Source organism: Cnephaeus nilssonii (genome assembly GCF_951640355.1).
Source record: "Cnephaeus nilssonii genome assembly, chromosome: 3".
Taxonomy (NCBI): Eukaryota; Metazoa; Chordata; class Mammalia; order Chiroptera; family Vespertilionidae; genus Cnephaeus; species Cnephaeus nilssonii.
The window spans coordinates 103,984,986-103,997,397 of record NC_137074.1 but is presented as its reverse complement, the minus strand read 5'-3'; the positions used below and the strand labels follow the sequence as shown (position 1 = coordinate 103,997,397).

The 12,412-nt window shown below is 46.5% G+C and overlaps 1 protein-coding gene across 2 annotated transcripts in view; it reads right to left on the bottom strand.

Annotated features, from left to right (window-relative positions):
• Nucleotides 1-7,951, bottom strand: part of WWTR1 (WW domain containing transcription regulator 1) — a 204,243-nt gene extending 196,292 nt beyond the window's left edge. Inside the window, exons 1-2 of one of the 2 annotated variants that reach the window (XM_079764158.1) lie at nt 7,660-7,951; nt 6,822-7,255 (exon numbers count right to left, since the gene is read on the bottom strand). In XM_079764158.1, coding sequence (XP_079620284.1) covers nt 6,822-7,252 — 431 coding nt within the window. In that variant the 5' untranslated portion in view covers nt 7,253-7,255; nt 7,660-7,951. The remainder of the gene's footprint in view (nt 1-6,821; nt 7,256-7,659) is intronic. The other variant, XM_079764157.1, reaches the window with a different exon arrangement.
• Between the last annotated feature and the right edge of the window lie 4,461 nt (nt 7,952-12,412).

Here is a 12,412-nt window from a genome sequence, read left to right as displayed (position 1 = left end):
GAGGAAGGGAGAGGGAGAGAGACATAGAAACATCAATGATGAGAGAGAATCACTGATCGGTTGCCTCCTGCACACCCTACACTGTGGATCAAGCCTGCAACCCCAACATGTGCCCTGACCAGGAATCGAACTGTGACTTCCTGGTTCATAGGTCGACGCTCCACTACTGAGCCATGCTAGCCAGGCATAAAGGCAGTAAGAAGTAACCTGGCTCTGTTTCTCCTCGAATACACTTTACCAGCTTTATCTAATTAATCCTCTCAACAAGTCCTCAGCAATGTAACGGATCCAGATATCAATAAGGTAATCCACTGTAGGTATACTATCCATGTCTGGTTTGTTCATTTCATCGTCTCTCCCTCTCCAGCACCAAGAGTTCCAAATTTGATCACCCAGACTGAGCTCAGAAGCAAACTCTAATGCTTCATCCACCACTGTAGTTATCCGGTCACCAAGGATACCTAATTGCAGGGCCTAATTACGGGCATGTAATTGGCATGAGGCAACACAATGTAAGGGCAGGAGCACAGGTTTTAGAATCACAATTCTAATCCCATCTCTGCCACTCGCCCAATATGAGATCCTAGGCCATTTATTCAACCTCAGTGAGCCTCAATTTCCTCAACAGCCAATGAGATAATAACAGGTACCTGTTCACAGGTTCACTATGAGGTTAAAAGAAAAAATGTATGCGAAAGCACATAGGATTACGGAAAAAAGGTTTTATGCACATGTCAGGAATGTGTTTCATGGCTGATTCTGGTGCTGTCTCTGGGAAGCACGGATTCAGCTCCCTGCCTTGTCTGGCATAAAGCAGATCATCAACAAATGTCAATTACCTCCCCTCTTCAACTCTCCATTTCTCCATCCCATCCTCCTTCCCTCCATCCCACACGAAATTAGCCCAACTTGTAGTTACAAACCAGATTCCAAAAAATAAAAAGTACAACCTCCTCAGAAGGGGTTGGGTATTCTCTGTCCAAGATGCTAAAGCAAAAGGCACTCTTGATGGGCATTCCTATTTAGGTTCCTTAACAGGAAAAGTGACTCTTAGTCCTTACTTTAAATTTTAAAAACTGGATTTGAATCCCAGATCCAGGTAGTCATTCAGAGTCAAAATCAGCTTATTCTACTGCCATCTGATTTTGGCCAGGTAGACAAAGTATGTGTGTGGGGAGAGAGGCAAGGGGGAGGCAAGAAGAAAGTTGTACTGAAAGTCTACTATGTGCCAATCACTTCAAATGTTATCTAATCTTCCAAAATATCACAAAATAGATACTACTCTCCTCATTTTACAGACAAAGAAACTAAGGCAGCAGGCAGTATTTTTTGAATGATAAAAAGCCTCAGCCTGGCCATTTTGGCTTAGTGGATGGAGCACCAGCCTGTGGACTGAAGGGTCTCAGGTTCAATTCTGGTCAAGGGCACGTACCTCGGTTGCAGGCTTCATCCTGACCTTGGTCAAGGCACATGCGGGAGGCAACCAATCCATGTGTCTCTCTCACATTGATGTTTCTCTCTCTCTCTCCCCCTCCATTCCACTCTCTTTAAAAATCAATGGAAAAATATCCTCGGGTAAAGATTAACAAAAAAAAAGAAGTTACTCAAGCATGTGCTCCAGCAAAATGAAGGCATAAACCAAAAAAGAAGAAGACATGGGAAACAGCACTTTCAGCCATGGAAAGAAGTACAAAGAAGTCCCAGAATGACATAGGCCTATACAGAAATCAGAATCCAGAATGGCTCAGAAAGATAAAGGAATCTGGGCATAAGCTTAGGGAAAGAAGGCTTTATAGAATTGATGGCACTAAGAGCCTAGACAATTTTGAGATCATAATAAAGGCAAATAATATACAAACATATAAAAAGACAATTAGAAATACCAGAAAATAATGTTTAAGGAAGTCAAGGTACAAATACGAAGAAAGGAAAAAGTGACAGCCTGGCCAGTGTGGCTCAGTATTTGAATATCTAGGTCACCTTGAACCAGGTCACCGTTTGATTCCTTGCCTGCTCGATCCCCATTAGTTGAGTTTCTATCTCTCTCTCTCTCTCTCCCTCTCCCTTCCTCTTTGGAATCAATAAAAATATATATTAAATAAATAAATAAAAATAAAGATGACACAAATTTAAAAAACTGATGAGAGAAAAAAGAAAGAATATGACTTTGGTGCTAGATATACCCTCTTTTGATTAACCCAGTTCTGACCCCAGACCCGATGTGCAAGTCTAAAAACTAATCTTCATACACAGGCAATGAATTATATTTATAGAATCATAATAATGTAATTGTTTCTTACAGATTTTCAACTTTAAGAATAATTTATGGATAAAAAGGTCAACTTTGGGGCAAAGCACAAAACCTTTATTGGTTATGGGTTCAGGACTTTGGAATGTTATTATCATTGACAAAAAGCAATTACTATAACTGGTAGCTACCCAAACCTCCTTGACTTACAAAATGGGAAGTCAAGAAATACTGTCAAAAGTTGACCAAAAATATAACAAAGGTGTCCTAACAAACTAAAAACAATATAAATGTTAAATCTGAAAGAGGCATAAGCTTAAGGAGCTACATTCTCACTTTCATATCAGGAGTTAAAGTTGGTAAGTCATAAAGTAGTGGTAAGCCCATATTAAAGTTAAGAAGGTAATAATCTAAGAATTAAATACAAAAATATTTTTAAAAATTAAATGGTTTTCTTTGGGAGGTTTAAGGAGGTAAAGAAAACCATTGTTTTTCAATAAAAGTCCTTCTGTTCTATTGAATATGTTGCCAAGTGCATAGATCACACTGACAAAAATAATTTTCTACCACATATGTCAAAAAAGGCAATCCATGAAGATTATTACTAAACATTGGGAGTGGTGGGCAAATATTATAATTGGAATTATATTTAGGAGTAAGGATAAAATATTTTTTCTTATAGAATACTAGAGGCCCAGTGCACAGATCCGTGCACCAGTGGGGTCCCTCGGCCTGGCCTGCGCCCTCTCGCAATCTGGGACCCCTCAGGGGATGTCAGAGAGAGCCAGTTTTGGCTCGATACCCGCAGGCCAGGCTGAGGGACCCCACCGGTGCATGATCATCAGGGCTGGGGAGGGACCGTGGTGGGCTCCAGGGCATGTCTGGCCAGTCTCACCCAGTCCTGATCAGCGAGACCCCAGCAGCAAGCTAACCTACCAGTCGGAGCATCTGCTCTCTGGTGGTCAGTGCGCTTCATAGCGACTGGTCAAATGGTCTAACAAATGATGGGACACTTTGCATATTAGGCTTTTATTATATAGGATTATTCAAATAAAAATTTTCTGCAAGATTTGAAAGTTCTACTGAAGCCAGAGCATTCTTTATATCTTTACTTTCTGGTTCATGTACAATAAACATATATAACCAGAAAATTTTTATTTTATTTTAATGTGATCAATGTTCAGTCAGTGATGTGCCAGGTTGCTAAGAGCCCAATACCTACACACACACTCAGCCTGATTCATGATCTTTAGAGAACAGCAGGAACAATGCAGTCATTTTCAGAGGCCAAGTGTTTTAACATTTGATCCTCTATGGTTATATGCTACCCTGAAGGAATGCCTGAACAGCATAGGAAAGGTGTGAATGCTCAGGAAAGGTGCCCTTTAAGAGATTACCAGAAAGTGATTGCATCATATACCTAGGAACAATCTTCCCTGAAAAAATGACAAAAAGCTCTTTGAAGTATCTTAAGATGTCCAGGCTTTGTTATCCATAAAGCTCATTGTTCAGCTGGTGAAGTGAGTGGGGATAAAGGTGGGTGGGGGAATGGAAAAGTGCTCAGTACACAGAGGGCAACAGGTTAGAGGTCCAATCCAGGGTCCACCATCGAATGACCACATGACTTTCCCAAAGTCAAATAATTCCCCTTTTCTGAACTCAGTTTTTTTAGGAAAAAAGTTATTCATTTCAGATTTATGAAACCCTAGCCTCCTGACCTAGGATTCTACTGCTAGCCCTGTTTCACAAATGTTGGAGCAAAGTAATGAGCAGATTTTATGAAAATTGAATCAGGATCAGTTGCCATCATTTTTTGCACTTCTATTTATTCCACCGGAATACAGTGCCTTTTGAGATTGTGCAACAAAGTGTAACATCTTACATTTACCTCACTCCAACTTAAAGTTCCAAGAGAAACTCAGAGAGCCCTGGCCAGTTTGCTCAGTGGTTAGAGTGCCAGCCCTCAGACTGAAGGCTTGCAGATTCGATTCCCAGTCAAGGGCATGTACCTCGATTGCAGGTTCCCCAGTGATACATCTCCCACTGCGGGATATATCTCTTTCCCTCTCCCTTCCTCAGTTAAAAAAAAAAAAAAAAATGAACCTCCGAGAACTTTGGGCAGATTGCTAATGTTAAAAGACAATAGTCATGCCCTGCCGGCTTGGCTCAGTAGTAGAGCGTCAACCAGGAGGTCACAGTTCGATTCCCAGTCAGGGCACGTGCAGAGGCAACCAATCAATGATTCTCTCTTACTGATGTTTCTATCTCTCTCTCCCTCCCCCTTCTTTTCTGAAATCAATAAAAATATATTTAAACCAAAAAAAAAAAAAGCCCGGCATGGCTCAGTGGTTGAGCATTTCATTCCTGGTCAGGGCACAAGCCCGAGTTTCGGGCTCAGTCCCCAGTGTGGGGCGTGCAGGAGGCAGCTGATCAATGATTCTCTCTCATCATTGATGTTTCTATCTCTCTCCCTTTCCCAAATCAATAAAATACATATTTTTTAAAAGACAACAGTCATAATGACTTAATTTCTTTAATTCCTTTAGCTACTTGGCAAAAAAATTTCCAGGGATAGCATCAGATCAAGCTATCCTACTACCAATTTTTCAGCTGTTATTTTCACTGAGGACCCAGTAAAATGAAGACACACTTTGCTTTGGGTTGGGGAGTGGTTGTAGTTGGGGAGATGAGCAGAGGGATCAGGGCAACTTTCTCTCTAAACTCAGGCCAACTTCCACTATTACCCTACTTTCACAAAGATAGTTCTGAGCTATTACAATCATTCAAAATGTGTATAAAAGGGAATTATTTTGTTTTGCTTTTATTTGAAGGCTGTTGTTTTTTTTTCCTATCTTTCCTCAGATAATGGGTAAGCCCAGCTCTTATGTCTTATATACTTTTCTGTGTATATTCATAAACAATTTAAAAATCATTTGGGCCAAAAATGATCTCCCCAATTACTGTAAATTATTATGTCTTTTTCTATTTTATTTCTTACTAAGTCCATTTCTAGAAAATTCACCATAAAATATTCACAATTGCATTTACCTGTTAATACAAGAGGCTAGTTATTTTGGAGCTTTGTTAACTACAGAAACTAATGTCATCCTTCAGAACAACATCATCACATTTAGGGAAATGTCATGTTATTACATCACACACTTGAATTCCACCAGCCATTTAAAACTCATAGGACTGAGTACATGTCCACACTGTCACTTAAAGACAGGGAGAAGACCGGTGGTGGGATAAAATGGCCACCAAGTCTGTTTCGGGACAAGTGCTTCCCAGCATTGCACCAACCCCAGGAATAAAATCAAGAACTCCTCCTCCTTGCACAAGATGTCAACAGCTTTGGGATGGGGAAGAAATCCTTGGTCACCCGTGTGAGTCCAAGTGTTGGTTATAATAAACCTCGTCCATTACTGTATATTCTTTATTAGGGCCCTCAGATAGCAATCAAAGTATCAAATATTAACGCCAAAGAAAGGACTGATTATATTTTTAAAATAGCATCTAACGTCTTAACTTTCAAACAGAGGCTGCACCACCAAAGAAACATGGACTTTAAATAAACAAAAGGCAAGTTCTTGGAAGAGAAGTTTCTCTGGGTGGCTGTGAACAGCCAGCTGGTGCAGGCACTCCTGACCCCAGTGGTCCAGTTGGCACAACTTCCACCTCGGCCGTGGACCGCCTGACCTCACCGGTTACCTGTCAAGTTCCAGCTGGGCTCCTCCTCTGGAATATAATTACCTTAGGGTACCACAATGGGAAAAACCTTCTTCATGTCTGTGAACCTATTTTCCTATACAGTCTTTAACATGAATCTGATGTAAAATCCATGACATCAGAAAGCCGGAACCACGCGAAGGGAAGAATGACCAAAGGCTCCTGATTCGGTGGTATTTCACGTTACCAAGTATGACGTAATACAACTCCTGACCCAATTTCCACACGACGCATCTGTCCAGCCCACAACTGCTTCACCGGCAGTGGCTGATTACATCACTGCGCTGGGTGGTCATTACATCACCCAGCTGGGAGGTGAGGCCTGCCAGGCCGTGCTCACTTTTCCAGCTTTTCCCGGGAACGGAGACTGCAGACCAGAGTCTGCCTACACTACCAGAGTCCCTCCTCTCCGGTCTCAGAACTTTTCTCACATGTTTCTGGTGTCACATCTCAGCGGACCAGGCTCTGAGGTATCTGACTCGGAATGGGCAGGGACGGGGTAAGGGTTTGTGCCCAGGAAGGAGTCTGTATCAATACTCCAGATTCAGGGCAAAGTCACTTCAGTGTTCCATGAGAATCCCCCCAATACTGCTTTTATTTCTCCTATCTCTGAGAGTTTCCCTCCACGACCCGAATCTCCTGGGAGGCCCTGGATGAACATCGCCAGACTCTCTGCTTCTGATTCCTTACAATTCCGATACCCAGGCATCCACTCCTTGCTTCCAGCCTCACAGATACTTGGGAAAGAACCCTGGAAAGACACCCCATCACCACATACGCGCGCGCGCGCGCGCCCCGGTATCGCGACTGTGCCCCCCCCCCTCCCCGCTCCAGGCGGACTTACTTGAGGAAGTACCTCTGGCCCGTGGCCGTGAAGGTCATCTCCCAGCCCGGGGGCAGCGGCAGCTCGTCCGTCACGTCGTAGGACTGCTGGCGGAGGTGCGCGTGCTGCTGCGCGGCGCTGACCGCGGCGCCCGCGCCGGTGCCCAGCTGCAGGGACGCGGGCGACGAGTGCGAGCGGACGTGCTGGGCGCCGCCGGCCAGCCGGGGCCCGGGGTGGCCGCCGGAAGAGTCGGTGCTGGACTGGCGCGAGTGCGAGCCGGAGTCGGGCTCCTTGAAGAATGACTCGGGCAGGATCTTCTTCCGCCACGAGCTGGGCTTGGGGTTCATGACCGAGGTGAAGAGGGCTTCGAGGTCCGTGTCTAGGTCCGGCGTGACGTGGATCACTTGCTGCCCGGGCGGCGGGAGCGCATGGGGCGCGGAGGCCGGGTTCATCTTCTACAAGGAAAAAGGTCAGATCGGCCTTTTATTTAAAGTCGGAGTAGGAGGTACGGGGAGAAAATGGGGAGAAACTACAAAGATACGGATAGGTGTCCGCCTCGAGATCCCCGACGCTCAGCCAGGAGACCGGCCGCCTGGGGGAGGAGTCCCTCCAGGCCTCCAGAATTATGCAACTTTCTTGGAGCAAAAAAGTTACTGAGAGAGGGAAGAGCGGGGAGGGGGGGAGAGAGCTGCACTCCGGCCGTTGCTGAACTGTGGGTGGCAAAGAACAGGTCGCAGCTCTCCAGGGCAGGGAGCCCCCCAAAGAAATCTCAACCCCAGCCAACTCCACATCTCGACCCCGCAAACCCAAGGACCCGGCGCCCCGGCGTGGTGCGCGGGCGCGCTCCAGCGGGCACTACCTGGGCGCGCAGCGAAGCCGAGTCTGGGCGAGCGGCGGCAGCCGTCGGGCCTGGGTCGCTCGGGGTGCGTCCCGATCTCGATGGAGGGGAGCCGGAGCCCAGCTGGCAAATCCGGACCCGCCTCGGTGCCTGGCAGTCGAGGGGCTTCGGCTTTCACATCCCCCAAACTGGCCTCAGGCCTTGGCGCTCTGGAAGGAGGAGAAGCAGACAGGGCGGCCGCCGCGGCTCTCCGACTGTCCCATAAACAAAGTTTGGAGCAAACTCCCACTCCCAGGAAAGAGGCGGGCCCGAAAGTTGAGCTGTTGAATTATGCATGACTTGCCAGTCCTGAGCCTGCCTGCCCCCGCTGGTCCCTCCCCTTCCTCCTCCTCCCCCTCCTCCTTCTCCTCCTCCCCCTCCTCCCCCTCCTCCTTCCCCTCCTTCCCCTCCTCCCCCTCCTCCCGCTCCTCCCCCTCCTCCCCCGGTCACTCCGGCTCCAGAAAACCTTGGGTGTGATGGGTGCTTTGCGGGCTGAGAGGAGGAGGATGCCCCCCACCCACTCTTGGTCGCGCGGACCTCTCCCGCGGAGCTCGGGGAGTGCATTCCTTTGAGTTTGCCGCGGACTTGGGGCGGATCAAAGGGAAAGTGACCCGGGCCTGTTTAATCTAGGGCTTGTGGACCGAAACCAAGGCCTGGGGCGGCGGAGGGCGGCGGGTGAGGGGCCCAGGCGGAGGAAGGGCGGGTCCTGGGCGCCGCGCCCTCCCTAAGCGCCCGGTGCTGAGGCCGGGAGCGTCGGGGCCGCCGCTCTAATCCCGGGTTCTGCCTGCGGGCGGGACCGGGTGCGCCCCTGCACGCGGAGACTCCGAGGCCTGCCTTCGCGCGGGAGGCTGCTTGTGACCATATTTGGTCTGGCGAGGAGGCATCTGGGCTGTTTGGCTTCCAGTTGTCTGCCCCAGAGCAGATGGTGCCCAGAAAGTGCCTCTCGTTAGGGATGCGGCTCCACCTCCGGGCGCGTGGTAAACAACCTTCTGACCACTCTGCAAGCCTTAGTTTCCTCTCCGGGGACTCAGGTCACCAGACAGGGAGAAGAAATTTACTCAAAGCCTGCTGCTGGGATGGGAGAGCAGTCGTCCCCTCCCCCGCCACATCCGCGCGGGTGGTGGGAGGATTGGAATGTCCCTGACGCCCTCCAGAGGGCCTGGAACCGGGATGGAACCCAAGCAGGTGGCTGGGAGTAAAGAGGGTGCGCCAGTGACCCGGAAAAGCCATCCACCCTCCCACGGCTGGATCTGGGCGAGGGTGGAGCCCCCTGCCCCTACATCGAGCCCGGCTAGACAGCTGGGGGAAGTAGTAGGCGGCCTTGCCCTCCGGAGAAGCTCAGTTCCATCTCTCCTCCTCTCTCCATTGGGGGAAACAGAGAGTGGCTACTAGGTAAGTCACGCTTCAAAATACCCCTACCCCACCCCATTTGATTCATATCGAAGTTTATAAAATAAGTCAAAAGACGCAATATATGTAAAGCACTTTGAACAGGACCCAGCCCACCTACATACCTGTTTGTTAAATAAAACAGAACTGTATTTAAAGTGTAAGTATTGTGCCTCAACATTTTTATAAGGGTGAAAAGAAGTCTAAATTACAATCTGGAATTGTCGTGAAGAAAAAGTTTACAGGAAAGATAAGGCCACCTTATAATTTTGCCTTGAAAAAGGTAGGAGTATTTGGGGCCACTCCCTCAATGGCTGCTGCCCATCAGTGCCCAAAAGTAGAGCAGAGCCCACCAAAGTGAACCACCTTCCCCCTCTCCCCACTATCTGTTCTGCTGGTACACTCTGATTCCAGACCCCCACAAAGTGGTAAAGAGCAGGCTGCCCTGACTGATGGATTCACTGGCAGGGCACATACCTAGTTTTCAGTTCATCTCCAGACAGGACACATTCAGAAGGCAACTGATCGAGGTTCTCTCTTTCTCTTCTTTTCTCTCTCTCTCATCAATAAGCATGCCCTCAGGTGAGGATTAAAAAATATATGTATATATCAGGGCTGCCTTAGGGAAAGAGCCATGTGGATCACCTTCAAAGTTAAGCAGAACATGACTCCTTTCAGGAGACTGGAATCTGGGGTTTCCCACACAGCAGGTCCTGTTCCCACAGGACCCACATAGGGAAAGGGGAAACCACCAAAAGTCACTCCATAGGAAATGGAGCTTTTTGCAAAAGCTATCTTCAGAAGCCCCCAATTTTGACAATTTTATCTATAAAACTACAGGAAGTGACAGGGACCAGATGGTTACTAATTCAGAAGCCACAAGTCCATCCCCATGATTAGAGGATGGAAACTTGAGGCTAGCCTTACTCCAGGAGGGTTCTCACCCAAGAAGGAAGGCCCTGCTTTGTCAAGACTACCTGGCTGTCAAAAGAGAAGGGAATGCTGAGGAAGCCATGAAACTAATCCTGCAGTGAGAATCAGGGCTGGGACGGGCATGGGTAAGGATGTTGTCTTCATTCCTTGCTGGGCTTCAAGAAATAGTGGAGGACAGAGGAGCAAATACCTGAAAGGAAAACTAAATAGCAGAATAATTCATAGAGAAAACTCTCAGTTCCAAAATGGCCTATAAGACGTGATAGTAGATGGTTAAAGAGATTTGCTTGAGTCCTTCATCCTTCAAACAATTGCTTCAGGTTAAATAATATTTACATGTGCCTTGTATGTACCAGGTACTGCCCATATGAAACAGCATGGTGTAGCAGATACATATCCTGCATTTCCTTCTTTGAAAAGTATGTCCAATCCTCATAGGATTCTAGATCTAAACACTACACAGGCATTCCTCGGAGATATTGCAAGTTCGATTCCAGACCGCCACAATACAGCAAGTATCACAATAACGCAAGTGTAATCTTTTTGTTGGTGGAGGGTCTTGCCTTCAATTTGTAAAAAACAAAAATCATTGGTTAGTGCAATAAAGCAAAGCACATTAAAAGAAGGTATGCTTGTACAAATTTTATCTGCTGACCCATGATTTAGAACACAAGCTTTGAAGTACCTAGCTCTAATCTCTACATTGTCAAGTAACTAATCCTCCTTAAATCACAGATTATTTATTTACCAATTGGAGATAATATTGGGTAGTCTGTGACTTTGTTGCCCTTCCATGGACCACCCTCCTGTTAGTCACACCCTCATGGAGACCCTTCCACTTAAATCTGGACTGAGCCAGTGACGCTTTTGCCAGGAAAATGCAGCAGTGAAACTGTGCTAGTTCCCCACCTAACCCTTGAGAGGTGTGGAAGTTTCTACTTAGAAGTCTTAAGCCACTAGGTAAGAAGTCCAATTACTGGAGAAAGCACTTGGAGAGAGAGAAAGAGAGGCTCTGATATATGTGAAGAGAGGGAGAAGTCCAGCCATCCCAAATCTGAGCTGCACCCAGCTCCCAGCCAGCTCACCAGCTGACTGCAAACATGTCACAGAGGCTTGCCAGCCCGGATTGTAGACCTGTGAGCAAATAGAATGGAGAGTTGTAAGCCACTAAATTTAGGAATTTTTTTAAAATACAAAATGGACAGTCTACAGATTAAATAAGAAAATGCAAATGAAGTTTTTAACACAAATTCTGTTACATACTAAAGCACTCAACAAATAATGGCTGTGATTTAAGACCCCAAAGAATAGATAATACATTATATATCCCCATTTTATAGATAAGGAAACTGGCCCAATGAATTTTAAAGCATTTTGTCCAAGTACATACAATGAATTTGGGAAAAAAAAAAAAATACCTGGGATTCAGCCCAGGGTTCATAATCCTAGATCAGATTGCTTTTTTCTACTCTCCCAGCCTGTGTGAGCCAGAAGTTTCTCCCTGTTATTGTAATTTTAAATCAGTGTGATATCTATTGCCTGCCTATCTCATAGAGATATAACTCCATGGTGGTTATAAGATAATCAATTCAGAAGACACTCCTACCCATATGCAAATCTTTCTCTCCACTTGCAAAGATTTTCCACTGGAAGTTAATGAGTACTTCCAAAATTTCCCCTCAACACACTTCCTGCTGAGTGTCCCTCCTCCCTCTCTGTCCACATCCAATCAGGTAAGTGCTGTGGATTTTCCTTCTGGTGTCCTTCAGATCCATCCTTGCTTTCCCTCCTCCCCCGACAGGACCTTATCTCAAAGTGCTGCAGTGGCCATCTAATTGGTTTCTCTGCCTCCAGTCCTCATTTCTGGCCTCCTGTCTTCATGATGTCATCTCTTGGCTCACAACTTTTTAGCAACTGCCCACAAAAATAAAGGTCAAAGCTATTAATCTAACCCCAAAGTCTCCCAACAAACTGCCATCTCCTAGCTTTCCAACCTTGATTCTTACACAAATGTGTCCTGGCCTGTTCCTTCACCACGGCTCTCTCTTTGAACCCTGCTCGTAACTGCCCTCCATACTCCATTGTCAGCCTTCATTAATCTCTCCCTTCTTTCCCCTAAATTCAAGTTGTTCTTGTCTTTTTCACTCCCTTGACACACAATTATACATAACACTACCTTATATTATAACTTTTACCTCAGTATCACTTGCCTCCCCAACTGGCTGGGAGCTAGCTGTGGGGCTAGAAGCATCTTACATTGCTTTGCAGAGTTGTTCTTCTGGAGGCCGACATTCCCATTGTTCTCAGCACCACTGGTGTACTCTTCACAATTTTTAAGGTGTCGCCCTACCAGTCACAGCAATTTTGGCACTGTGTATGGACTCAACTCCTAAACAGGACTGCCAGCTTTTTG